We start from the raw sequence: 27,382 nt of genomic DNA, 5'->3' as shown, positions 1-27,382 counted from the left end.
CGTGTCGTTGTCGTTACCATTAACGTGGTCTCGTTCAGGGCAATCCCACGCAAAAACAGGCGGCGACCTCCGCAGCTGATCGGTTATCTCTCGAGATCATCTTCGAGTGTCTCTCAAGCGATGTTTTGAAGCTGTTCCTTTGTGATTCATTCTCTTGGTCTTCCAGGCAAGATGGCGATAGTAGAGGATAACACAGCTGATGACGCCCAGCTGGAAGACAAATCGATCTCCAGGGAGGAGCTGACCAGGAATATCGAGCAATTGACGAAGCGGTTGATAGTCCCAGCTGAATTAGTCCCGGGGTTTATGGCGAGTCGAGGTATGTCTCATCCTATATTCACCCTGCTTTGAAAGCTGATATACGAAAGGACATGCAGATGAGGATGGTCTGTCACGATATCGAAGCGAAGCTCTGAATATCCTATACGAAGTGAAGAAGAAAGTGGAACATCCATACTGGGAAGAAATAGAACCTGAAATTCAATTACGATTGATGAAAAACGTCCTTCGTCTCAATGGAGCCAAAGACCCATGGTCTTCTGTGGAGATACGATCCATAATACAAAGTAAGCTAAAGTCTCCGGTATCGATTCAATAATGAAAAATGAATGAAGAGCTTACTATTTTGTGCGTGCAATATAGATATTATACCCCATTTATCGACATTCATTCCACTCCTCATCCTCCCAACTCTCAAACCATATTTCGCCTCTCACCCTTCCCTCTCTTCCTCTTCCAGAGCCCTTACTCGTCCAGTAGGGGGTACAGACTCCTCCATCGACCTACACGACGTACAACCATTCAAAGACCCATCATCATGGGGAATAACCAACCTCCTCTCGTACTCTGTCCAGAACCTATCCCCTGTCGATGTCGAGAAGAATATAGGGTTGATACTTCCTCCAACTTTGGTATTGATGGATGACTGGGAACCATCATACCGTCTTAGAGGAGCGGAAATACTTGACACATGGGTAGATAAGTTAGATGAAGGACTGATGAAAAGAATGGGTATAGATAAATTATTGATCGATTCGTTGATTCATACGATATCGTTATCTAGTAATCCACCGTTAAAAGGTTTATTACAAATTACTTTGAAAGTAATTCAGAAATGTACGGAAACCCAATCTCAGAAAAGGACGGAATATTATAGTGACATTGTAGAAAAGGGCATAATCCAAGGATGGACCTACGCACCATCCGGTATAGAAGGTAGAGAAGTGTTGATGAATATTAATGAGATGTTAGAGGGTATGATGGAAGTGATGGGAACAGGTATAGTAAGATGGTTAAAGGTAAGTCAATACCTATAATGAGAATGATGATTGCGAACGGGTAAGCTGATATGAAAATGATCACTGGATATAGGATATAATACCAAATCTACTTCAACCTTTACAATTCCCACCTACAGCTTTGGTCTTACCTCACTATCAATCGAATCTACGCTGTCTTTTAGGAGTCATGAAGACATTACGAAAGACAGGTAGAATAGGAAGATGGAGAGGTCAGATATTGAATATACTCTGCAGATTGTGGGTGCAATTGAAAGAGAGGCGAGGGCTGGGAGATGAAGATGACGAGAATGGAGACAAAGATGGTCAGTTCCGTATCTGAATATCATGTCCTTCTTGTAAAGCTGAAATCCGGATTCTGTTAGATATCGAGAATGATGTCCGGATATTGATCGAGAGAATTTTCAAGGAATTATCTGAACAAGTCCCTTCAGTCATAGATGATGAATATCAAAGGTTATTTGATCTCTCTCCAGGGATGTTTGGTGATCTCATTTCATCAGTAAACGCCGAGGAAATATCGAGCTAAGAAGACTATCCAATCTAAGGGATCAAACTATACCCCGCACTTGTATACCTTTTAATCAATATTTGTATGTAACTGTATACGATCGATTATCAATGCAATGCATATATGCTACATCTCTTTACTCTTACTTCTATCTCTCCTTGTTTGATCTCGAGATAGGTGGATACCTACAGAACTTATCTGATATAGCGACTACGGCATAGTCACCAGGAAGAGCAGAGGATATCGTATATGTATTTTCCCATATATCCGTTATCGTCTAGACGTGTCGAGTCCATCAGCTTTTACAACATTTATCACCGCTGAAGAGAAAGAAAAAGGGGGAAAGGGTATTTACCTGAGTTTCGACCACTCTAGATTTCGATCCGTATTGTTCTGATCTAGTGTATGTAAATGAGAAAGGCGCGCTACCAGTGAACTGGACAGCGAAAGTTGCAGGTTCGTCTCCTATTCATATATTCATCTGTCAGTATCCATGCAAAACATAGTCGGTGTAAAGACGATTTGATCACCCACCCTCTCTCAAGCTATCTTCACCTTCGACAATTTTGGCTTTAGGTAGAGCATGAACGATCCGTTTCATTCCTTCGACTTGTCTCTTGCACTATAAACAGATCGACACATATATCAGCCATATGACCACTGATCTACTCAACACAAGAGCAAGAAATGCAAGTGTCTGTGGACCCACCTGGTTATCTTTCAATGCGACTGATTTCACTTCGAAAATACCTTTTGCTTCAGCGAACCTCGAGAATCTAGGCGCCGACGAAGTGACTTTATGTTTCTTGTTGAGCCATTCGTATCTACAACGTGACACCGATCAGGTCAGTCCGACGAAATGGACTTTAACAGGGTGGACTTGACTCACTCAATCGTCCAAGGTGATTTCCCTTGTAACAAGAAATCTAAACTATCTCCCACACAAAGATCCACTTTCTCATCGACAGCGACAATTCTGGCGCTTTCAACCACTTCCACTATCGTCCGTAGTTCATCCGAGTCATTGATCACTTGTTCACATCCTGACGAATCTTCCAGGCGATTAATCGTAATTTCATGTCTTCCAATTTCTTTCAATTCATATTGAGGTAAATCCAATCTCCATTCATTATCCTTGATATCTTCCACAACGAAGGTTTTAACAGAGGTAGAAGCTGGTTTCCTAACTGAAAGATGTAATTTGAATGGTGCCGATCCTTTAAGTTGTATTTTAGCATCTGAAGAATCCAATTTAGAATCTAAACATAATGATTTCGTGCTTTGTTTGGTGAACGATACAGAAGGTCTTGAATAGACTGAATGTTCCAGAGAAATTTTGACCTCGGTATTTGGATAATTGCCGTCACCTATACTTGAAAAATCACATCGATGATATCCCGGTTCACTAGACAAGTGTAATATACCAGTTTCTTGAGCACTCTTGAGCTTGTGTTTCGATACTCTACCATCCGAGGTATAGGCGTAATTCAGTTCGTACGGCGCCTGACCAGTGAATTTCAGGGCGACCTGCTGTTCCTGTCCTGCACAGAGATTTTTATGCTTGAATGAGTTAGGCGAAGACAGTGATATACCAGGTGTTTGTTGAAGTGACACCACGGGTCGGGGTTTAAAGTCGATCTCGAATGTAGAATCGTTAGTGGAGATGTCACCCTCACAATGGGCATCTTTGATCTGCGGCAAACTTGTGTCAGCTGGTTTCCACGGGACATGTAAATGTATGATGCAGCTCACCTTGACAAGCTTGTACACCCCTTTATCCGAGAAGCTGAGATGGTTATTGGGATCTCGGACGGTGATTTTGCGGTCTTTACCGTTGACGGAGTAGGTGAGATCCCAAGGCTGAAGAAGATGTCAGCTATTGAAAAGTCCTATCAAATACGCTTGTAGCTTACTGCTTCTCCGGTTAGTCTCAATGGCGCCTTCGCTATTTCGCCTTCGGTGATTGTGACCTTTTGACTCTTAGCGAACCTGGCGGTCGGCTGCAAAAACGACTCGTCAGCGAGTGTCTTCCTCAGGATATCCATTGATTTCGAGGAAACAAAGCGTACCTTCTGTCTCTTGATATCAACCTCAATAGCAGGTGTAGTAAGTTTCCTGACACATCCATTACCATCTTCGATAGAAATCAAGGCGACAGTGAGTTTACCGTTTGTCCCACTCTTAGCTGACAACTCATCTGGAACAGGTACAGATATCTTAGATCGTCCGGTAGTGATAGGGACAGTGACATTCTCAGATCGAATCGACCATGATTTGACATAAGTTAATTTGAGTGGCGCGATACCCTAAGACCATGATAATCTCAGTACTAAGCATCAACTTTGTTAGAATGAATATCGGGCGACTTACCCTGGCCTCGATGTCCACATCAACCTGATCTCCTGAACAAGCATAAAGGGTATGTCTTCTTGTGTCTCCTATCCTGCCCTTCATGTCAACATTGGCTAATGGGTGTACAGTCTGCTTGATGGGGGATTTATCAAGTTTGACACCTTTGTATCTTCTATCGCTGAGTGATGTAAAAGTCTATCATACCTGTCAGCAACAACTTCTGTGTCACTAGTCATAGGATCGCTTACATAGGTATATTCTCCTTCATGTTCCGGACGTAAAACAACAGATCCATGATGAGTCTGGCAGGTCTCTGTCAAAGTCCTTGCTCTTCCACCTTTACGCTGTTCAGTATAATCAAGTCGGAAAGGTGGTGTTCCCGTGAAATCGAATGCAGCAGTGGCACCAACATCCATCGCACTGTATATCTCATCTAATCAGCTGAAATACCATCCGCATGAGACAGCTCAACTCACCATTCATGCAACGTAGTGACGCTCATATCCATCGTGGGGAGCGGTACCATCTGCACATCGCAGCTTGAAGGTTCCATCACGCCTCCCGCGCATGGCCCCTCAACATCGATAAGCGTATATGTACCAGGTTCCGATACACTTATATCTTCCCTTTTCTTCGATACTTTCAATTTTTTGCTCGTCTTCTTGCCGTCTAGGGCTTCAAAGGTATACATTACGTCTAGATCCTTTTCCAGATTTCCGTCAACCACCACTTGTACGGGTATATTAGATTTCTGATTATGCAGTAGCTGTATAGTCGAGGGACAATCGAACCTTACTGAAGGACGGGGAATGATATTGAAGACCTTTTCAGCGGAATGACCAGAGGGATTAAAGGTGTTATGAAGCGCATCGGTGACAGATGTCAACGATAGTGTATAAGTACCAGGCTGAGAGTGTGTTACTCTGAGAGGTACAACGTGAGTTTTGGAAACTTTATCTCTTCGGACTAAAGCAAGATCATCAACAGGTTCTAGATCTTCTTCTATACCTTCTATCACCCCGGTATCAACTTTGTTTCCAGATCTTTTCTTCCAGCCAGCTTTCAAAGGTCCAACACCCTTTACTTGGAATTTTGCAGTTTCTTCATCTCCTACACACCTCAAGTCGGGTGTCTTGGATTTATCTCCTTTGAGAATCAACTTGTTACCTTTTTCTTCTTCGATAAATTGTCCACCGGCTGGGCATTCAATTATGATTGCCTCTTTATGAGGTGTGATATGAAACCTATCTCCTCTTTTATCCGTGACGCTCTTCAAGGTGATCAAACTTGGCTTATCAACAGTGATAAATAAAACGTTCTGCGACGAAGCTAGATTTCTAGGAATGAGAGCCATCGAATCGGGCGGTTTGACAGAAGGCAATTTTGCAATTTCCATTTCTAGGCTGTTTGTGTTCTTTCCTTTGGGATCTGCACGGAGGATCAAAGCTGATAATGGATCTGATTCGGGTTCTTCGATATCTCCATCTTCCAGATCATCATCTCCATCTGTTATGCGTAATCTTGCGGGGCGAGTTGGTGCTTTTTTCATCTGACTACCTAGGATTTTCTCTAGGGTCGCATGACCTGTCTCGAGTGATCGTACAAAGTAAGTGACCTCTTCTGGGATCGAGTTGTTGAATAGGATTGGGATGTGGAGGGGTTCATGAGAGTCGGGAGGGATACAATAGGAAAGAGAGAGGGGATTGAGGGTTGCAGTGCTAACACAACGATGTGAGCTTGATCTACACACAATGTATGTTGTACATGGGGATATGAGAAACATACCTGTAAGGTAATAATCGAATCTTATGTATACCTTCCAAATGGGAAGGCTCGCTATATCTCTTGAGGGAATATAACCAATTCCAGTACCATTCTCCTCCTAGGGCAGCTGGACCAACAACGTTGATCGTGAACAAAGCGGCGCTGGGCTATGTTGAGCAGATTAGCATATTACTTGAGAGTCGATTCTTCTACAAGGAGCGTAACATCACGGTGCTTTGTGTATGGTCCAACAAGAAGACATATCACTCACCTCTACAATCAACCAGCAAACTAGATTGAACAACCCACTTAATCCAGCTAATAACACCAGCTGCTTATACGACGGCGTTAACATTGGTATCCTTAATATCCCCACTAGCCACAGTCCCATCACTTCCGCTATCGTCCATCCTATGACTGAATAGGGACCCTGTATCTTCAAGCTAGACGACCAAGTTGGCGTTATATCCAAATGCAATAAGGGTGAAAATGTATCCCATAATTTCGAGATTTCGATTAAACCGAAGATAGCAGTGAAGAACAGCCGCTGTTCGGAATGTGTGAGCCATGTTGAGGGTATCACTGGTGGCGGTGGTGGAGGGGGAGCTGATGAAGACGGAGGAGCAGGAGCAGGAGCAGGAGCAGGAGTAGAGGATTTGAGTGGGGTGCCGAGCTTGGAATTGCTCGACATTCTGAATTGTATATTATTGACTATGGACCATAAGCGTCATTCGTTTCGTAGAATTATATGAAGTCTGCTTTTTCCTTGGCGATCAAGTCATTCCAAGGCAGTCCTTGTTTAAGCTCGTTAATCTTTGGCAATGATATGTACGTTGTTGAAGGAGGAATGAAGTAGGATATTTAGACTGAAAATGAAGTGATCTTCGATTCCTCGAGTGAAGTGACGCATGATCCACGGACATTGGACGGTACTCCGCATGCACCCTGTCATGAGTTTGACATACTCGTCAACATGATGATCCGACATCTACTTGGCCATCTCAATATACCTAGCATAGCAGACACGAACGCCACCAATTATCCTGCAGTGACAAGCGACAGGCAGAGACATCAGCCAATATGAGGGTACAAGGCTGGGATCCGGTCATGTGAGTGATATCAATCTAAACGCAGCCGAGTGTGAGAATTAATCAACTTGACCATCGACAGGATAATATGTCAAGTTCGTGTCGCTTATCCCACTTGGGTCAAAACATCTGATACCTTGTTGCTGATGATCTCACGCGATGATAGATAATAACACTTCAAACCATTCATTACTTAACCTTATCAATCCTCATCCCCCCATTCCTCACATCATTCACCACTCCTGTCCTACTTTCTTACTCTGGTGGTCCATCGACGGTATCGCACATAATGGACTGGCGGGAGATGGCTGCCAAACCCACTATATCCAGAACTTCTTTTCCTGGTGTAGAGGGTTTGAGGAAATTACGTGGAGCTTGGGCAGGAGGTAAAGAGATTGGAGCAGTGCCCTCTTCCGCGGACGACCTGCCCCAGAATAACCAGGACATAGAAGAGGAAGAAGGGGCGTACGATGAGTATTGGGAATATGGAGTGGACCGTAGGAGAGGCTGGGTTTTGGGCGGGGTATGGCTGGTGACGTTTGTGATCGAGTAAGTAATAACACCCTATTATGACTTGAGAGGAGTCGTGATTGACATATCAATGCTTGCTTGTATATATAGTATCGCTCCTCTATATTACTTGATACGCCGTCCGACATATATACTGGATTTCTCTCTTACACTGATATTCAACCATTTCATATTGACTACCTATTACTCTACTTCGTTTCCTACGTCTATATTCTTCTGGTTGATCCAGATAATAGGAGCGGTTGTGATGGTTGTGATCTCCGAACATGTGAGTGTCACTTTCGGCTTCCGCAACAGACTATAAGGCCTATCCTTCCTCACTCTCTAACAGATTAAGCGTTCAGTCGAGACTGACTCCTTACTTTACTGTGAATATGACAGCTCTGCGTGAAAAGGGAGATGCGCTCAGAGTTAGATATTGGTTGGCAACCCAATCTAGAATCTGGCTCAGCTCAGACTCAAGGTCTACTAGAAAATCAAGAACCAGGTCCGAGTGGTACAGGATCTCGAGCTGAGGCTATAGAGTTGCAGGAGAGATAGTCATATTCTGGGACTTCACATGCATTCATCAATACTGGTGTGTTAGTGCTAGTTCTTGGCGAATAGGCTGGGATTGTAGATCGGACATCACCGCTTGCATGGCTACCCCCTGAACGGTTTCATCGTTAGACCTCAAAGATGAAATGCTTTTTGTTCGTGATTACTGGTGATTCTTTCCACTCCTTCTCGCCTCACTCTTGAAAGTCGCAGGGGCCTCTGAGTATGCCTTACATGCTAACACATCACTGACTCACTGAACCTCATGTGTCACTGATCTGCACTGACAATCTCTGATGAAACAGTTAATCAACTTGGTACACATCTAAATACACTAAAACACACGATCTACCTTGCTTTAGCGTATTTCCCAATTATTGGTGACACACTTCTTGTTCAAGCATCCTTATGGATATCTGACTGACGCTATGGCCAAACTCAAGCGATCTGAATGTGCAACCATAAACACGCCCTACAAGTATACCTCCGAGGATCTGATAGATACGATACAAGGGGAAGAGCACATGGGGAGAAGAGTGTTTGAAGATCAATACGAACTACATGATCTCGAATTACCTTTTTCTCCTTCTATGATTCGACATGATCACAATCACAGTGATAGTACCGATACCAGTATCTTGGATAGTTTGATTCGTCAAATCACTACGATCAGTCAACTTAGATCATCTTGGTCATACCCATATACAAGACTTGAAGAATCATCATATCCCACCCAATCTCACTTTCGTCACTCTTTTATCAGACCCATCACCAGCATCTTACTCATGATTACTCTTCCCTTCATATTCCTCTTTTCATATTTCTTCTTTTCATCGCCAACATACTCTAAATCGCCTATCGAGACTACTCAGCACTGCTCGTTCACTGGACTGGGTATCGTAGCTAAAGGTCTATCTACATCCGAGGGAGCATGTAGGTATACAGTAAGGTATGGAAGGGCAGAGAGATGGGGTGAGAGCGAATTCGCATTGGGTGATATCAAGTAAGTCAAGTCAACAATCTCAATCTGACCACCAGATATGGAATCGATCAATACAGGTATCGATGGAATGAATGATATACAAAATTGATCCTTCCTTTTGTTAAAAATCAGGAATCAATCTTTCTCGGATTTACCCCCATCGTGTCCTCAATCACCTGGGAGTTACGTATCGGGCAATGAACAAAATGAGGATTGCTTGCTCGCTACTGTATATATCCCTCAATCAGCTACTCTGCTTTCGAAATTACCTGTCTTCGTATGGTAAGTCCACATATGTCTCATCCGATCACCAAGTGGATAATATGTTAGAGCTGAACATGGATCTGTGTGTACTTCCCAATGTGATCCAGGTTACACGGTGGTTCCTATATTACTGGATCAGCTTCTGCACCTGGTTTAGATGGATCGAAATTGGCTGTCCAAGGGAATATCATAGTTGTGGTCTTACAATATCGGTAAGTGTTGCTACTATATGATCAACGACACCATGCTCTTTTTCTGGGATCACAGGACCTATGATCTGCATGGTCGATATGTTGACTGACCAATTTTCAACCTTTAGTCTAGGTGTACTGGGTTTCTTACCTCCTTCATCTGCATCATCATCCTCAGATCCCAATCTGGGTTTAAGAGATGTCACACTCGCTCTCAAAGGCATCCAGAAGGGAATAGGTTTCGTAGGTGGCGATGAAGATAGAGTGACGATTGGTGGACAGAGTAGTGGAGCTGGATTGATAAGGGGTAAGTGGCTATACTGGGCCAACTGGTGATACAAAATTCTAATAGCTTTGGTACGTAGCGTTGTTGGGAGTTCCAGATGCGAAAGGATTATTCAGAGCTGCTATCATCCAATCTGATCCCATGGCAAGTTCACAAAATTACCTAGATATCGATGTGTATTGACGTCTCTCTCGTATTAGTCGTACGGTAACTCTCCAACTTCTATCACAACCAAATTACAAAATGCGTTTTACAGTCAAGAACCTATGAATAAATGTACAGACCTGAAATGTCTGCAGAGTATTCCCTCAGCTTCGATCATCGCTGCTCAAAACGTATTGCTTTCGACTGCTCCGTTGATGATTGAGGGGTTACCCATATCGATGCGTGAGTCCAATGGAATCAACCTCCAACGGCTAGATCTCCCCACAGATCATCATCTATCTTGTGACTCTTCTGTTGACCAGCAATATTGATCCTCTGGTGAATTAGCCATCCGTCCAACATTTGGTAATCCCACTTTACCCTCCGACCCTACAGTCTCTTTATTCACTTCCCCCTCTGACCTACCTCTATGGGATATCCCACTACTCATCACGACAGTGGCCAACGAAGCAGGTACGGCTGTCTCCGAGATTTTCCCCGCTCCAGTAACATTATCGCAAGATAATTATTACGCCACGTTAGCAGCGACTATCGGTGCCGAGAGAGCAGAGATCCTATCTTCATCAAGGGAGTATGGTCTACCGAATGCAACGGGGTATGGAGAAGGTGGGGATGTCTTCAGAGAGAAGTACGAGAGAGCAGCGACGGAGGGAATATGGACTTGCCCCAATAGGGATGTTGCGGAGCAGTGGAGTAGGAACGGGGGAAAGGTATGGGTAGGTCAATGGAATAAAGGGGTCACGTATCCTTCGAATGACAATAATGGGTATTGTAAGTCGAAAGGAAGGGATTGTCATGAAGTGAGTCTTGTAAATGAGCTAAACCGTCTTGTCCTGTAGAGGTTCAGCTGATTGATTGGGACTTTGTGTGATGTAGGATGATATCTATCCTACTTTCGGTACTTCACCTGATACATCTGATGGAGTGACCTCTTTAGTAAGTAGATCTTCGAGTCTGACCCATCAGAATGATCACATTGCAGTCATCAACTTGTAGTCTGCTAATTGGTTGATAGGAAGAAGACATTCTCTCATACTGGACATCGTTCATCACCACCCTCAACCCCTCTCCATCAACTACCAAACGGGATAATATCGATTGTCGTCGATCTCTCGGAGAATGGTTCTCATGGTTATGGCCTTTCAAACGAGCCATTGTTCCCCAGAGGAGCTCGAGCTCGAGCTCCGAGAACTGGTCGCCTTATATTTCAGAAGACGACGTCTTGGCTATTGGTGGTGGGCAGATCAGTAGGTGTCCAGAGGGATTTTGGGGTGAGAAAGCAAAATACGATTGGCAATTAAATGGAAAGTAGGAGTGCGGATGGGATCAAAAGGCGGATGTAATGGACAATCTTTCTTTGCTTTCTCTTTGACAGCTTATATCTCGACATCATCTTGTACAGTGCATATTTATCGATCTGATTTGGTCTCACCGTCCTTAATCTTATGAGGAGAACAACTGTCCGTTGGAAAACGCGTTTCATAGAGTGCAGGGTGGATTTGTTTACATGAATCTGATTACCAATCTATTTTGTGGGTGGACAAGGCAAACGCAACGTAAAAGACGCGTGTGAAAATTTAGACTGCAAGTAATCCCCTGCCCCTGGGAAAATCGATCTAATCAAATGAGGAAATAAACAGATTTGTAATGCCAACCGTCGATTACAATTACAAATGACCTGGTCTAGATTAGAATGGGATTTGTAATTGTGATTGCAGTAAAATACGATTGAGCGTTTGTTTGTCATCGGGGTCCGCGTAGCCTTTCCCCCTGCAGCAAGTAAATTTAGTAAACCGAAGGCCGTAGGAACGCCGTGGGATCAAAGCGAGAGCCAGGCAGACAAGGCAGACGCACAGATCGTCACTTACACAAGCATAGAGTAGTATACAAGTATCAGCACCGACCGATCCTTTTCTATGGTGAATCAGTTGGTGAATTAGCTTTGTTTTCAATTACTACCGTTACCCATTCTTCCTCTCGTTCATCTTTCGTTTTTTTCTCTATTCTTCTTGGTATACCCACTTCCTCATCGTCTCTACTTTACACTCCTCGAGGTATACATACATCAACCAAAAAGAGCACACGACCTAATCAGCATAGTAGAACAAACGCGCGAGGGGAGAAAGAAGTAGTAGGGATCGACAGTAAACATCGAAAACCGAAAAACAACGCAAAAACATACAAAGGATCAGTAAAGACGACGCCTCTTGACAATTATCGAAGATCACTTGCATCTTGCATCCTGGTTGATCCCACTTTTACGCTTATTCGACGTGATCAACCAAAGTATACATAGGAATCCATAACACCAGTTTCTATTGCAGATTTAGTAATCTATCAACATGCCTCGATCTACTCGACGTTCAGGATCATCCGGAACATCCACCCCACCTTCGTCTCTATCCTCACCTCCTTCCCGACCTCTCTTCCCTGCTATCTCTTTACGATCGTCCTCACCTTCGTCATCAGCCAAGGAATCGTCGACACAGACAATCACAGCTAGATCATCTTTGTTGAACGTCTTGACTCGTCCACATCATTCTGCACCTACCACCTCTATATCCAACACTCACGCTTCATCCGCTGATAACAACAACAACCATAATGGTTCCTCCTCGGGTGAGGATACCAATTACTCTGATCAGAGCACTATCTCGTCCTACGCCAGTTCCATCATCAGCGGTACGTATATGATGGAAAATCAGCATCTCACTAGCGAAGATATAGCAAAAGTGTATGAGGATTATTTGGAGAAACCGTTCGTCAATACGAAATCGACTATAAAACACTCAGAATTTGGGCATTGTAATAATCCCAATTGGAGATGGACAAGTCAGGTGAGTAAAAAGCGAATAATCAACGCGATTGACCATGAGGGACGGGATGAGCACTGACTTGCACTTTTCGGCCTATAGTGGAATACGGATGAGCCTATTCATCCAGCTGAAGAGCCTCGTCCTCCTTACTTTACCCTCTTGACCACTTATATAAGGTTAGTAGAATCCCTTTTAGCAAGACCTCCTGGGTGGGATCGACTCATCTGACAATACTTGTTTTCCAGCTACATCCTCCTTATCGTCATTGGTCACATGAGAGATTTCTTCGGCAAGAAATTCAGACCTGCAGAATACGCTCATCTCATGCCTCAGAATGTGAGTTATTCTAACGCAGCTTATTTGCACCTTCATAGGATTCAAGCTGATCATAATCTACTTTGTTCCGCCCATCTAGGGATACGCCGCTCTCAATTCCGATTTCGATTCATTCTACACTCGTCGACTGAAACAGCGTCTTGAAGATTGTTTTGCCCGACCAGTCACGGGAGTAGCTGGAAGGTCTATCGTATGCTACGATCGAGCTTCTACAGATGAGAACAAAACTTTCAATCTGACCGGTACCACCACCCGAGCCTTGAATGTCTCCTCGTACAACTATCTAGGTTTCGCATCTTCTACTGGAGGATGTGCCGATGCTGTCGAAGCTTGTATCAAGAAATACGGAGTTTCCGGTGCAGGACCTCGACACGATGCTTCGACTTTGGATTTACATGTCCAGACTGAAAACTTAGTAGCTCGATTTGTAGGACAAGAATCGGCTATGGTCGTTTCGATGGGATACGCTACCAACTCTACTACCATCCCTGCTTTGGTCGGTAAAGGTTGTTTGGTCATTTCAGACGAGTTTAACCATGCTTCTATCCGATTCGGTGTTAGATTATCGGGAGCGAGCTTAAGATCATTCAAACACAATGATGTCGATGACTTAGAGAGAATCTTGAGAGAGGTCATATCTCAAGGTCAGCCTAGAACTCATAGACCATGGAAGAAAATCTTGTTGATTGTCGAAGGCTTGTACTCGATGGAAGGTAGTTTGGTCAATCTACCGGTTCTGATTGATTTGAAGAAGAGATACAAGGTGGGTGAATACGTACTTAATTTGCCGTTCATCGTTTGCTGATCTCGTATGTATCTATCAGTTCTATCTCTATGTCGATGAGGCTCACTCTATCGGTGCGATGGGACCTAACGGACGAGGTGTCTGTGATTATTTCGGCGTTGATCCTCGTGATGTCGATATCCTCATGGGAACGTTTACGAAATCATTTGGAGCTGCTGGTGGATATATCGCTGGATCCAAGCAAATTATGGATAGATTGAGATTACGATCACACGCGACATGTTATGCCGAATCGGTCTCCCCTCCTGTCTTAACTCAAATTATCGCTTCTATGGGATCTATCATGGGTGTTGCTCCCCCACTGGCTGCTCCAGCGGACATCATCGATGATCGATCGGATACCATGTCTATCTCCTCTCGACCCGCCGCTTACGGTCCAGCTCCAGCATACATCTTACCTTCGTGGATGAAATTGCCCTTGAACCTTTTGAATGGTACAGAAGGTAGAGAGAGATTGAGGAGATTAGCGTTCAATTCGAGATATTTATCAAGTGGTCTGAGAAAATTAGGATTCATAGTTTATGGACATCGGGATTCACCCATCATCCCTCTGTTGATATACAACCCTGGTAAAATGCCTTGGTTCTCACAATTGATGTTGGATCGTCTAGGACCTGATAAGACTCCTATCGTGGTGGTTGTCGTAGCTTATCCGTGAGTTGATGAGTCTCCTCATTTCGCTTGATTTGATCCGGGATCTCAAGCTGACAAGTATGTTGGTCCCACAGAGCAACACCATTGATCACTTCTCGTGTCCGTTTCTGTCTCTCAGCATCACATACCAAGAACGATATCGACCTGATCCTCAGAGCATCAGACGAAGTTGGAGACTTGTTAGGTATGAAATACGGTAAACAGACCATGTCCGTTGAAGAGGTCATTGCTAGTGCCGAAGAATTAGTAGCTGCTTCATTCTGATTCTAAGTTCAGATTTGCACTGTATTTGGAACGGGAACCGAAATTAATTTGGGATATTCCGGAATCCTACGCATACGAAACAACAACCAGTATACCCTTGATAATTCGATATACCCATCTTTCTTTCTTCAAATTATTGTCTAACTTCGTTATTTCATTCAAACAAAAGGGCAACATATAAACAGGAGAACTGGTTTTTCTTCCAAATCTAACAGATTACTGTCTTGTTCTTCGGTATACATTTTTCTTTCTTGATTATATTATTTACCGTTTATTCGATAAAACAAATTGCAATATATATATATATATATATATATATATATGTTATAGTGCATGAACGAATAATATATCTTACATTCCACAAACAACGAACGAGGTGATATGTCAGATCATTTGCACATACAGTACGATAACAAAAATCGTCTTGGTGCCTTGTATGCCACAAAGCTCATTTTAGGTCCATTTTGCATGTTTGCATTCTCATAAATTGCATAGATTGGAATAAAGGATGATTAAATATGATGCTGTTGATAGATAAATACAAATATATGTATGTATAGAGGAAAGAACAAGCAACTCTGGAAAATACAATATATGTGTGTGATGTATGAAGATCCAAAAAACCGAAAAAAAATCAATCACAATGATGCTATGTACAACACGGAACCAGCAAATCATATCAATACGTCAATGTTCATGTCGAGTCATTATCACTCATGCAGCAGTTCTTATACCTCTCGGAATGGTTCTAGCGACTTTCCTACTCTGTACCTGTACGCCACCATTCGTACTTCTCGTTCTACCGTTATTGTTTCCGACTCCATCATCCTCATCTGACGAAGATATCACACTATCAATATCCATCGATTCCGGTTCATCCTCAGAGGAAGAAGGAGAAGGTGATGAACTTCTTTCTCTCCTCCCCAAGGTTGAGGAACCAGAGGAAGAAGCGACACTAGCGGAATCGTCGTAACTCGACGGAGAAGGTGATCTGGAAGAGCACGGTCGGGTGGTCAAAGGGTATAACGATGCGTAACTGGGTGCAGGTGTATCTGGCACTGGAACTTCGGTCGCGGATGAATTGGAATCCGAGTTGGAAGAGGAAGAGGAACCGGTATAGACAGGGAGAGAATCACATTCTCTCAAATCGCCATTCTCGTGGAATAGTTGGATATAAGCTGGGAGAGGGGTAGGTTTATCTTTGATTGATGGCATCGTTGATGGGCATGTACCGAATTTGATTGGGGTGGAAAGAATGACTACTTGCTATTATTCCAAAACAGAATGAATCAGTGACATTATCTTGATTTACAGACGACTTGGTCTTGGTGACTGAGATTCAGACTCACTGTATCATCCTTACTCCCCGGAGATCTGCAGACCACTCTAATTTTCAAATCATGTCTGATCCTTAAAAAAGGTCCATCTAATTCTGGTTGGGGTCTCGTACTCAACCCTTTTCCAGATTCCAGACTTGGCATAGGTAAGATGACATTGACTTTTCTCCACTTATCGCCTAGTCCCAAACCTTTATCGGCGAAAAAGAAATTCCGTTGATTACCATCATCGCTGAGTAGACACTGTCTAGTTCTCATTCCCTTGAACGGTCGCTCATCGTACCCTAAGAAACTTCCTGTGCCATCTGCATAACCCATTCGAGGCGATATCAGTTGGTTCACCGACGAGTTTCGGGTAGGTTGTTCAGATGGAAGTGGGAAGGATGATGTGAATGACTGGGAAGGTGTCGATCTATATTTCATGTTTAAGCTTCAAGTGTGCATTTTCAATCGTGACAAGTCTCATCGACTCACGAATACCTCTCAGTCTCTTCCACCTCCATACCCAGTTCAAGAATGTACGTCGATAAATCGCTTCCAGCTTTCTTTCCTTTGCCACTTGATCTCTCCATGGGAATAGATTCCAATTCTCTTGATCCGCCTCCCGATACAGATCCCTCTTCGTCTGCTGTCGACGACGAGGAATTAAGGGTAGAAGCAGATCCGTTTGAGGAAGCCTCAGGGGTATGCACTTCCATAGGTTCAGCCACGGGCTTCCTGGCTCTCACTCTCAAACTGACTTTCAAGCTCTTCTCTTCACCATTGACATCTACCCAATCAGGTACCGTAACAACACATTCTACAGGGCTTGTACTATCAGATTCGGGTCTGAGGGTGAAATGTCTTTCTGTCGCTCCTTGAGGGTATGGAACGACAGCTGAAGGCATTCGATGCCTCTGGACGGTGAAAGGAGTCCATTTGGAGGATGATTTCTCAATTGATTTTGCAAGGAGAGAATGATTACCGAGCATGGATTCAAATGGTTTGGATGATTTCGGTTTCATGATCATTGGACGAATCGGAATGATGCTTTCCATTGAGACATCACTATCGGATGATGAACTGGAGGAGGAGGAAGAAAAAGAAGAGGAGCAGGTGCTGGGTGAAGCATAAAAGGTGGTTGCTGGTTCGGTCCATCCTATGGTGGAATGGGCGATGAGACCGTATGAGATAGTAGTCATTTCCGAATCGTGGGAAGGAGGTAGCCATCCCGGTAGTCTCATGTCAAAGGTGACCGCGAGTTGTATCCTTTGGGCATAAGCTCTGTTAGGATCGTGCGAAGGTAGAAGGAGTGGTTTGGAAGGAGTAGCGAGTATGAGAGTGGTACTGTATAGTCTCATGGGTGTGTATCGCCCTTGAGCCGCAATCCCGATCAGAGTCAGTTAATAATCAGGTCTCACATGATATCGTGGACGTACTCACCATGATCATCCCAGAATTCTGATTTGCCCTCCATGACGATCTTGAGATCCTTCACTTCTCTCAATCTGCCTTCCATGGGAGCGGGTAAAGCGGGTAAGGAGATGATGATATGACCAGGTAAGGAGTAACTGGTACTATTCAAGTTGATTGTTTGTGTAAGTTATGTTAGCTTCTTTTGACATACACGCATCACACATCACAAACACATCCTTTGATCATCATCCATCAATCATCAACACAGTCATCGGCCGAGTAAGCCATCATAACCGGGTGGCAACATCGTTCACCATTCCACACTCATGCTTAGTCAACCATGACCAGACAAAGGAAGACAGAACACTCACCCAGTATTGGGCCCACCAAGCATGTCAATGACACCTTCATTCTCCAATCTCACCTGTATCTGAGCCGAGAGGTAGTTGGTGTGAGATTGAAATACCATATTGGGTCGGTTGGAATTTCGGTAATCGACCTCGCACAATAATCGTTTCTTAGGTGAGGTAAGGACGTAGGTAGAATCAAAGATTGATTTACCCAATGTATCGTTCGTTATCTGATCAGATATGGTATGTCGTCTATGACGATTGCTTGTGATCTTTCTTGAGTCTGAAATGTAAGGTTGTTTTCGCTTCGATCGAGAGTTAGAGTGGGATATAGGAACTGAAAAGGAAGATTTTGAATAATCGATTGGGAACGAACTGAGGTTGGAATCGAGATTAAGTGAATCCGTACGAGTTGTACTCGATCTACTCGATTTATGTGAACACAAAGGTATGTTATTCGGATGAGAGGGATGAGAGAGGAGATGCGAGGCAGAAGGATGCCTTGGGATTGATTCAGATGAATACGTAGTATACGGTGAAGGATGGTTTTGGTGGATGGAGGAAGGAAAGGAGAGAGATCGTGATGATCTTGAAGGAGGCATGTTTTATATATCGTTTCGTCTAAATCAGGTGGGGGCGGCGAGGTAAGAGCATATGCTCGGTTGAATCAACTGAACGGATTATCGATTGATCAGGCTTGATGTCGATCTTGTGTGACGAGTAGCAGTGTACAGATACAGGCAGAGTACCTACTCTGACTAACTCTTGTGTGAAAAGCTGGAAAGTCGTGTTAAGGGGTAGGAAGGGAGAAGTGTGATGATGCCGATATCGGTAGAAGGAGAGAGGTCAGGCGAAAAGATCGATTGCCGCTTCTGATTTAATACCTTTCGATAGAGTAAATCGAGAGGAGGACAGATTGCGTGTGTATAGGATACAGAGTACAAAGCACAAAAGCTGAAGCTAAAGAGATGAAAGAACAATAAGCTGTGTCGGATGATTGTTTGATTGATTGGTTGTTTGATGTGTATCAATTGTCTTATGTTACAACAATAAGAAACAATAAGATATGTTTTTGGTAAGGTGACAATAAGGGGGTGGCATAATCGTATCAGGTCGTTTATCGGTTTATTGTGATTGTTATTGTTCGTGATGGGAATCAAGGTTGGACAGATGACGGATGTGTTGTGTGATGATGACTGTATGTTACTGTATGTTATTGTTCGTGTGTTTGTGTGTTACTGATTGTGCGTGTCTGGTACCAGTACACGAATAACTCTCATCGGTTAAAGGCGATCAATCCGAACAACGAGGATAGTTGACTGAAGGTACACTATCAATGTTCTGCTACACAGCTTCACGCTTTTAGGTTGGTAGGATCCCACTGAAGTTAACCGGGTCTTACGACGTTTCATCTTGAGACAGACCCAAGGTAGCGGATTCCTCTGTGTCCTTGTTTGTTTATCCAGCTCTCATTGTGCCCATGACACACAGACTTGTTTTGTGTGTTTCTTTCTTTCATCGAGAACGACGGGTAAAGAGGTACGTGCGTAGTCCACGAGGTGAGGAGAGGTGTGGCTTGTGAACTCATTTTCGAGGTTCGAGGACGGAGCTGAACGAGGATCATATTGAGTCATTTCGTCTATTGTTCATTTGAGCGAAGAACAATAGAGTTTTATGTGAGGTACGATCGACGAGGTGAGATGAACGAACGATAAGAGAACGAGTGATTCGAAAAGATCATCATGACACATCAGGGACAGGAGGTAGGTGCCTGAAAACGAATTAACCGAATTCCCTTCGTTGTAGATCGCAGATAATCTTTGGATGAGATTGATACGCCTTGAGATTTGAATAAATACATGGATGAATGTCGATCATTTGGTGAGGATAGTGTAATTGTAGCCATTGATCAGACGGCGCATCCCATCGATGCAGCCTAGGATGTATGATGACATGTCAGCGTGAGTGTACTCCTAACATAACATTTTCCTGCCTGGCTATGGCCCGTGATCCCCATACATACGTTGACTGAAAAAAACACTTGTGGTGTTCTAGACAGGCATATACCTGAGAGTGACGTATGATCACCAAGTTTCATGGCGATACCCCCAATCGCAGCATCTGCATAATTGCTACGCGACCAACCGAGCGGAATCTCTCGGAAATTGACTAATAACGTATAGTTCGATGCATATCGTCAAAGCAGTTCGTCGCGGTGCGACCTCATGTCAAGCCCGACTATAACCCAGCCCATCTCATGGTGACATACCGTGCTGAACGCTTGATCATCTTCAGATCCATGTCAATGACGATGAACGTTCGATTGGTATCATCCTCACCTTGACTACATGTATCACTCTCGGAATAAAAACCCGCCATATCTCACTAAATATGACTAACGACGAGAATGGATGGTTCATCTCCAGAGATACGGACATCCCATGGTGACAGGAAGCGATACCAAATCAGTGCATAGTATTGACTGGATGTATCGTTGTTTGATCACCTTGACAACCACTTTATTCGCGATCTCCACCATACTATCCACCTGCAATCCACCACATATCACGACTCATCGCCAGCATGGTCGGAGAAAGATATATAAACACCTCTGAGGTCAATGATCTTTCTCTTCCCTCCGATATCATCAAGCAATTGATTTGCTCCGATCTTCGAAGACAACCGTTTTGATTTCTTTTTCTTTCATTAGACTCGCAAAAAGAGGTTTGATTCTCTATACTTTTTTTCATTTCATTGTTTTTCATTCGAATCTTCTCAGCATTGTACGAAGAAGTCTTCTGTCCTTCTGTGTCTTTCAAGCTTTCACTTCCAGCTCAACTATCACCCTCTCGGCCAATTTCGGTTCGACAAAATCACTCGTTGGTGCTGGTCACCTTTGTTTTCCCTTGCAACTTGTCAAGAACTTCTATTTAGATTCAGTGTATCAATCTCATCGATTTCTATAACACCTGCATCCAGAATCATTTCAAGATGGCGCAATTGACCAAATTATTCACTCTTCTTTTCCTCCTTCCTTTCCTCGCTCAGGGGCTTGTACTTCCACAAGCTAACACCAACGAACATTTCAAGAAAGCTTTGCAAGATGTAAGTTCACTTCCTTCTCTTCTTTCTGTGCAGGCCTACATGATATGCGGCGGCTGATACTGCAAGTTTCGTTATCTAGGGAATGAGAAGACATCATGATCAATCGAATTACCTTCGATCCCTAACTTCTTCTATTGGTACAGGTAAACGTGATGAGATAGTGAGTCATCTAATAATTTCCAATATGCAAAATACACGACGACAGCAAAGTGCATTCACTAATCCGATGACCATTCCAGTACGGAAGACAACGAGGAGGTGGTCATGCGCGAAACAGAGGTGGGAACGGACGAGGAGGAAGAAACAGAGGAGGCAATGGCAATGGCAATGGCAATGGCAATGGCACTGCCGGAGCTGCTGCTGCGGGAGCAGCTGGTGGGGCTGTTGCCGGTGCTGCTGGAGGTGCAATAGTAGGAGATGCTGCAGGTGATGTGAGTCGGTCATTCATTATAGGAAATTACATGAAGCTGATTTCGTGTCTTCATTGTTCAAGGCCGCCGCTACTGCAAGTGTCACCGATACTGCTGCTGCCACAGCTACCGCCGATGCCGCTGAAGGTGACACAGCTACTGCAACTGAAGATGCTGCCGGAGCAGCTGAAGAGACTGCCGCCTCTGAGACAAGTGCAGAAGCCGAAGGTGATGCTGTTGCTACTGCTACTGCTACAGAAGATGCAGCTCGAGAGGCCGAAGCTACCGCTGAGGGTGCAGCCACCGCCGCTGAAGCCGAAGAATCTGCTGCTGTCGCTGTGAGATACCTCTCCAATCTCTTATTGTATTGAAATTTGCTAATGTACCATATTGGTAAATAGGAAGACACCGAAGCTGCCGAGGTAAGTTGTGCTCAGATCCTCAAAATTCCAAACGCTAATCAATTTATGTAATTTGGTGAATAGGTTATTGCTACTGCCACTGCTACCGAAGCTGGGCTAGCCGGAGAGACAGCTGCTGCTGAGGTGAGTATCAGGTGATACGAATTTGCATGGTGCGTAGTGATCTGATCAATGATGTCTGGTTAGGCGACCGCTACCGAAGTCAAAGAAGGAGCTAGTACTGCCAAGGTAAGTCTCCACTCTGCCCTTGAGGAAACGAATTAGCTAAATGTTCTGTACAGGCAACAGCCACTGCGACAGCCGAAGAGGATGCTGGAGCTGCTGAAATCACCGCTGCTGCTGAAGTGAGTTAATAAACATTCGTCAACCGAGACAGAGAACTTATTTATTCTTCCATTCTTTTCTTGATGGAACAGGCTACTGCCACCGAAGCTTCTGAAGGAGATGCTGAAGTGAGTTCAGATTTGGATTTCACGAGCTTCAGATGAGGGATATCGGGCGCTTATAGATCGGATTTCTTGTCTAGGCTACTGCAACTTCTGTCGAAGAAGATAGTGCTGCTACAGTGAGTGGATTATCTTCTCGTCGGGGATAGCGCAGTGTGACTGACGTGTTTTACGATGGGATAGGAAACTGCTACTGCCACTGAAGAAGCTACCAAAGCAGAAGTGAGTTTATCAGCCCTTACAGTTCCTAGTGATCGTGACAGCAGTCTGATAAGATGGGATAGGCGACTGCTGCTGAAACAGCAGGGGAAGCTGAGGCGAGCGCTGCAGAAACCACTGCTACTGCCGAAGTAAGTCAGAACTGAGATTCATCATACGATCGATTGTTCGATCCCTGACCTCCTTCGTCTCTACCAGCGCCACGCCGATGCCACAGCCGCCGCCGAAGCTACATCTGAAACTGCCACTGTAACTACCACCCACTCTACTGCTACTGCCACTGCCGCTGCTGAGGGAGAAGAAGAAGCCGCTGCCACCGAGACCGCGCCAGAGGTGGGTTTAGTCCCACGGTATCTTAGCCATGGACTGATGAGAAGACGGGCTAACTGGATTCAATTCATGATAAATAGGCCGCCGAAGCTACTGCTACCGCTGCTGAAGAGAGTGAGGCTGAAGCCAGTGCTGAAGAAGGATCATCGGCCACTGGAGGAGAAACAGGAAGCGTAGATGCTACTGCAGTCCTCCAGAAGCTCGGCGAAAATTTGGGGACACTCTTATCTTCTGGAACTTCCGGTGATCTCACTCAAGACTTGGAGGGTTTGTTGAGTGGAACGGGATTGGCAGATCTCTTGGGTGGGGTTGCAGCATAAGTAAGTCAACATCCCCTATCCATTTTAGCTTATGGCAAAGAAGTATACTTACATGTTGAATCAATGTTGGACTGAAGCTCAGCACCGAGTGGTTTCTCAGACGAGCTGGAATGCAACTTCAGAAGAAATGGGAGAACGGACCTTATACGTTGAAGGATGTATACTTCGTGTCAAAAATGCATTGTGTAGCTTTACGGAGGGAGGCATGCCACCTTGTGAGCGTACTTTGAGCTGGATTTGGTCTATTTACGTTTCATTCCCTCCCATGATTGTGTTTTTTTGGCAGAATAGCTTGAGAGCAGACTATTATAGAACTCAACACAAGTTTCCGTCGGCATTTGCTTGATCATTATCTTACTGAATAGGACGGTGAAAAAGTTTAAACGTCCTAGGTGGTCGCCTGTGGCGATGCCCCTCATGTTGTCTTGTAACGGCGATCAAGACATGAGTAGTTGAGTACTGCGCAGATGATGCAGAGATAAGAGCGTGAAATGACCTATTTTTAACTGGTCTATCTTTTTCTGGATGATCTGCACATCCCCCCACCTTTCGGACATGTCCGTTCGTCAGTGTCATTACGTGGTTACGCGAGCTAGCCGATCAAATACACCAAACATCTCAAACACATGTTTAAGCGCAACACCTTGATTCACTTTACATTCACTCCCTCGTACTCAGTATCTTTCCCATCTCTCATCTTGCAACTCTAAGCTAAGGGCTCTGTGATCCTTCTGGCCAGTACTTCATATGAACGTTTACACTCAGACCATCCGGATTCAACGCTTAATCACCTACCACAACTATAAACGATATTTAACTTTTCAATCCACGATTCCCTAAAGGATCACGACTCCATTTCATTTTTCATCCTCTTATCCGTACCAAGATTTCCAACATATATAGATACGACTACTTTTACGCCCCACGATGACTTCTCTGAATGACCACCACCTTTCAGGCATATCGCGTAATTCATCCGCTATACTATTCGCAACAGCAGAATCGTCCAAGAAGCAGCCTATCAGAATGGGTGTAAACGAAAATACACCTTTACTCATTGACGATTCAACTGGCAGAAACGACGGAAGTGATGATGGATCAACTATCAACAAACCGCCTCAGAGGAAAGGCTCGACGTCTACTTTGGCCTACGCGGCAAAGTTGAAGCAGAGATCAAAGTACTATGTGCCGATAACAGATTGGTTACCTAATTATTCGTGGTCATTGTAAGTCGTTCATCACCATAAAAAGGACAATCAAATCTGCTCGCGATTTTTTCGGTGAAATCGGTATGCTGATGGAGCCGTTGTAGGTTTTCTGGTGATTTGGTAGCTGGTTTGTCGGTAGCTTGTCTACTTATACCACAGGTAAGACCTACCTATATCCTAGAGAAGCGACGGTGCTTATGAGAGTACCCTAAACAGTCCATGTCATATGCCAGTGGTTTGGCGGGATTGAGTCCGCTGGCAGGTCTTTGGTCAACGGCCGTACCAGCTTTAGCGTATAGTGCACTTGGAACATGTCGGTGAGTGAAAGAACAATAGACATTTTTATCGCTATTTTACAGATAGGCAGATCAAGGTAGTCGTTGTAACTGACGCATCATTCATCTCTTTAGTCAACTATCTATAGGTCCAGAAGCTTCGTTGTCCCTCCTTATGGGTCAAATGATTCAAGATGCCGTATTCGGAGACCCACATCACAAGCCCAAGCATCCAGAATTAAATGCTGCTGCTCTATCCGTCATGGCCACTTTCCAGGTAAAATTGCTTTCGTCAATGTATACTTAATTCGCTCAAGCTGAAGACAGTCTGTGTGCAGATCGGTCTGATCACCAGCATCCTTGGCTTGCTCCGTCTCGGGTTTTTAGATGTTGTTCTCTCTAGAGCACTTTTGCATGGTTTTATCACGGCCGTCGGTATAGTGAGTGATCCTCAAGTCGAACTGTCATCTTGTTACGGAGATTCAGCTGGACTGAGCACCCTCATATGTCCCAATAGATCATCTTCATAGCTCAACTAGTTCCAATGCTAGGAATGGAACATATCTTATCTCATCCTGAAAACGCCGAAGATGCACCTACGTTACCACTTCAGAAGCTCGTCTTCACTCTCAAACACCTCGATCATGTCAACAAACCTACTATGATCCTCAGTTTCACCTCATTAGCGTTTTTGATAGCTGCGAGGGTGATCAAGCAACAAGCCGTCAAGAGGCCTGGTGGGACGTGGGTCAGATACATTCCTGAGATTTTGGTTCTATGTGTAACCTCGACTGTACTCTCCGCCTTTCTGGATTGGGAGAAAAAGGGGGTAGATATCCTAGGTCAAATCAAAGGTGAGGCTGCTGTGCCATTCGGTTGGCCGCTCAGTAAGAGGGCCATGAAGTATTTCAACTATACAGTACGTCCAAAGTTGCTTTTCATGACATGGATTTTGTAGGTGTGCTGATCGGAAGGATAGTTGCCTTCCGCTTTTGTCTCGGCTGTTATTGGTGTGGTGGACTCGATCGTGGCTGCTAGGGAGAATGCAATGAAATACGGATATGCCGTTAGTCCAAACAGGGAATTGGTAGCTCTAGGTGAGCCAGCCGTAGAGGTCTGATGGGCGTCTTAAGCTAACATAAGTGACCTTCAGGTGCCACCAATCTCGCTTCTTCATTTTTGACTGTTACTGGCTGTATACCCATCTTCGGATCTATCACTCGTATGTCAGGAATTGATATATGATCCGGATTTCGAGAATTGAAGCTGACCTGCCATGTCGTACTTGGAACAGGTTCAAGGCTGAACGGCCAGACTGGTGGAAGGACTCAGATGTCAAGTATGGTATCTAGTGCAGCTATCATCTTGTCTATCTACTTCCTGTTGCCATATCTTTACTTCCTCCCAAAGGTCAATACTTCTTATTTTATTAATCGTAATTCTCATGACTGACCGTAATCACTTGTGTAGGCTACACTCGCAGTGATTATTACACTTGTGGTATACAGCAGTACGTGATGTCGCCACTCGGTCGCTGATCATCCAGATGCCTGGACTAATCATTCGTTTTTCATCCACCATTCTAGTCCTCGCCGAAGCACCTCACGAGATCCACTACTTCTTCAAGATGAGAGCCTGGACGGATTTCATGCAAATGACCGGAACCTTTATCCTGACATTGTTCTTCTCTATGGAAGTGAGTTTATCCGCCTTTGCCTCATTGTGATGTCGGTCAATTCACTAACTCGAACGTTGTTGTCTATCAGATTGGTCTTGTAGCTTCAGTAGTCTTATCACTTATCTTGGTCGTCCAGAAATCATCGCAACCTAGGATCCAGATTATAGGTAGATTGCCCGGCTCCGATCAATGGGCACCGATAGACGAAGATGAGAATGCTCAAGAAGAGATCCCGGGTGTCTTGGTAGTGAGAATTAGGGAGAGTCTGAGTTTTGCTAATACTGGTCAATTGAAAGAACGTCTGAGAAGAGTGGGTACTTCTACTGGCTTTACAAGTATTGAATAGAAGAAAAGATATCTAATGACAGACATTGTCTTCTCCAGCTTGAGCTTTATGGTCATGGGAAATCCCATCCTTCTGACGAACCGCGAAGAGAATCTGCAAAAGCATTGATCATGCATATGGGAGAGGTGCAGGAGATTGACGCTTCGTGAGTCGAAGTAGCCTTCTTTGCAAAAGTCAAGAATGGAGACTAATTGTAATGTCATGTCACACAGAGCCATTCAGATTCTCTTTGAACTCAGTCGAGCATATCATGAACGGGGCGTGGGAGTGCATTTCGCCTCGATCAAACCTGGCCAGGTTGACAAGTTCAAAATAGTAGGATTGACTGAACTTGTAAGTCAATTTCTTCTACCTTCGACATCAATGTACATCTGAGAATATGGCACCTAACTGATGACATTCTTGTTCTGTTATAGCTCGGTGCATCCCATTTCCATAACAACCTACAAGAAGCGATGAAGGAAGTTGAATTGATGGGATACGGTACTAGTATCTTCTCGAGGTTCTCCTGATCAGCAATCATCGGTCCGTAAACCTCAAAAACAACCCCAAAGCAGAATCAACCTCATGAGTCGGTTGTCAGTGTCAATAATATTGTTGAAGTACTGTATATACTGTTATTGCGGATGTTGTCTTGCACGGTGTATATAGATAGACTGTATATGAAAGAATGGAGATCATGTGTGAATGGAGGATC

At 44.2% G+C, this 27,382-nt stretch overlaps 8 protein-coding genes across 8 annotated transcripts; 6 read left to right on the top strand and 2 right to left on the bottom strand.

Annotated features, from left to right (window-relative positions):
• Window positions 1–171: 171 nt before the first annotated feature.
• I203_101430 (uncharacterized protein) lies at window positions 172–1,827 on the top strand (the record flags this gene model as incomplete). The annotated part of the gene is made up of 5 exons (XM_019148759.1): window positions 172–319; window positions 378–566; window positions 643–1,298; window positions 1,372–1,603; window positions 1,664–1,827. 5 exons carry the CDS (start codon window positions 172–174, stop codon window positions 1,825–1,827), a joined length of 1,389 nt encoding a protein of 462 aa, XP_019001778.1.
• Window positions 1,828–1,957: 130 nt separating this feature from the next.
• On the bottom strand, window positions 1,958–6,616 carry I203_101429 (uncharacterized protein; the record flags this gene model as incomplete). Its single annotated transcript, XM_019148758.1, has 13 exons — window positions 1,958–2,086; window positions 2,165–2,274; window positions 2,344–2,431; window positions 2,519–2,633; window positions 2,699–3,501; window positions 3,562–3,669; window positions 3,723–3,809; window positions 3,879–4,115; window positions 4,180–4,356; window positions 4,410–4,581; window positions 4,638–5,879; window positions 5,947–6,092; window positions 6,197–6,616. The coding sequence occupies 13 exons, from the start codon at window positions 6,614–6,616 to the stop codon at window positions 1,958–1,960; spliced, it is 3,834 nt and encodes a 1,277-aa protein (XP_019001777.1).
• A 389-nt stretch (window positions 6,617–7,005) lies between these two features.
• I203_101428 (uncharacterized protein) lies at window positions 7,006–8,084 on the top strand (the record flags this gene model as incomplete). The annotated part of the gene is made up of 5 exons (XM_019148757.1): window positions 7,006–7,034; window positions 7,096–7,114; window positions 7,180–7,562; window positions 7,635–7,812; window positions 7,926–8,084. The coding sequence occupies 5 exons, from the start codon at window positions 7,006–7,008 to the stop codon at window positions 8,082–8,084; spliced, it is 768 nt and encodes a 255-aa protein (XP_019001776.1).
• A 782-nt stretch (window positions 8,085–8,866) lies between these two features.
• I203_101427 (uncharacterized protein) lies at window positions 8,867–11,281 on the top strand (the record flags this gene model as incomplete). The annotated part of the gene is made up of 9 exons (XM_065516880.1): window positions 8,867–9,084; window positions 9,196–9,345; window positions 9,435–9,539; window positions 9,647–9,825; window positions 9,884–9,948; window positions 10,005–10,191; window positions 10,297–10,769; window positions 10,846–10,905; window positions 10,985–11,281. 9 exons carry the CDS (start codon window positions 8,867–8,869, stop codon window positions 11,279–11,281), a joined length of 1,734 nt encoding a protein of 577 aa, XP_065373698.1.
• A 1,030-nt stretch (window positions 11,282–12,311) lies between these two features.
• Window positions 12,312–14,844, top strand: I203_101426 (uncharacterized protein; the record flags this gene model as incomplete). The annotated part of the gene is made up of 6 exons (XM_019148755.1): window positions 12,312–12,806; window positions 12,885–12,961; window positions 13,031–13,121; window positions 13,201–13,884; window positions 13,946–14,580; window positions 14,655–14,844. The coding sequence occupies 6 exons, from the start codon at window positions 12,312–12,314 to the stop codon at window positions 14,842–14,844; spliced, it is 2,172 nt and encodes a 723-aa protein (XP_019001774.1).
• Window positions 14,845–15,558: 714 nt separating this feature from the next.
• On the bottom strand, window positions 15,559–18,045 carry I203_101425 (uncharacterized protein; the record flags this gene model as incomplete). The annotated part of the gene is made up of 5 exons (XM_019148754.1): window positions 15,559–16,110; window positions 16,194–16,593; window positions 16,656–17,535; window positions 17,604–17,737; window positions 17,948–18,045. 5 exons carry the CDS (start codon window positions 18,043–18,045, stop codon window positions 15,559–15,561), a joined length of 2,064 nt encoding a protein of 687 aa, XP_019001773.1.
• Window positions 18,046–20,917: 2,872 nt separating this feature from the next.
• On the top strand, window positions 20,918–23,178 carry I203_101424 (uncharacterized protein; the record flags this gene model as incomplete). The annotated part of the gene is made up of 14 exons (XM_019148753.1): window positions 20,918–21,031; window positions 21,111–21,191; window positions 21,271–21,462; window positions 21,525–21,779; window positions 21,843–21,863; window positions 21,927–21,986; window positions 22,050–22,091; window positions 22,145–22,207; window positions 22,280–22,315; window positions 22,390–22,428; window positions 22,493–22,531; window positions 22,594–22,659; window positions 22,727–22,861; window positions 22,939–23,178. 14 exons carry the CDS (start codon window positions 20,918–20,920, stop codon window positions 23,176–23,178), a joined length of 1,383 nt encoding a protein of 460 aa, XP_019001772.1.
• Window positions 23,179–24,105: 927 nt separating this feature from the next.
• I203_101423 (uncharacterized protein) lies at window positions 24,106–27,197 on the top strand (the record flags this gene model as incomplete). Its single annotated transcript, XM_019148752.1, has 15 exons — window positions 24,106–24,404; window positions 24,491–24,545; window positions 24,603–24,703; window positions 24,797–24,938; window positions 25,000–25,101; window positions 25,179–25,580; window positions 25,641–25,758; window positions 25,815–25,883; window positions 25,956–26,071; window positions 26,132–26,171; window positions 26,248–26,357; window positions 26,428–26,649; window positions 26,724–26,830; window positions 26,898–27,018; window positions 27,102–27,197. 15 exons carry the CDS (start codon window positions 24,106–24,108, stop codon window positions 27,195–27,197), a joined length of 2,100 nt encoding a protein of 699 aa, XP_019001771.1.
• Between the last annotated feature and the right edge of the window lie 185 nt (window positions 27,198–27,382).

Source organism: Kwoniella mangroviensis, assembly GCF_000507465.2.
Source record: "Kwoniella mangroviensis CBS 8507 chromosome 1 map unlocalized Ctg01, whole genome shotgun sequence".
NCBI lineage: Eukaryota > Fungi > Basidiomycota > Tremellomycetes > Tremellales > Cryptococcaceae > Kwoniella > Kwoniella mangrovensis.
This window is presented reverse-complemented; position numbering and strand designations above follow the sequence as displayed.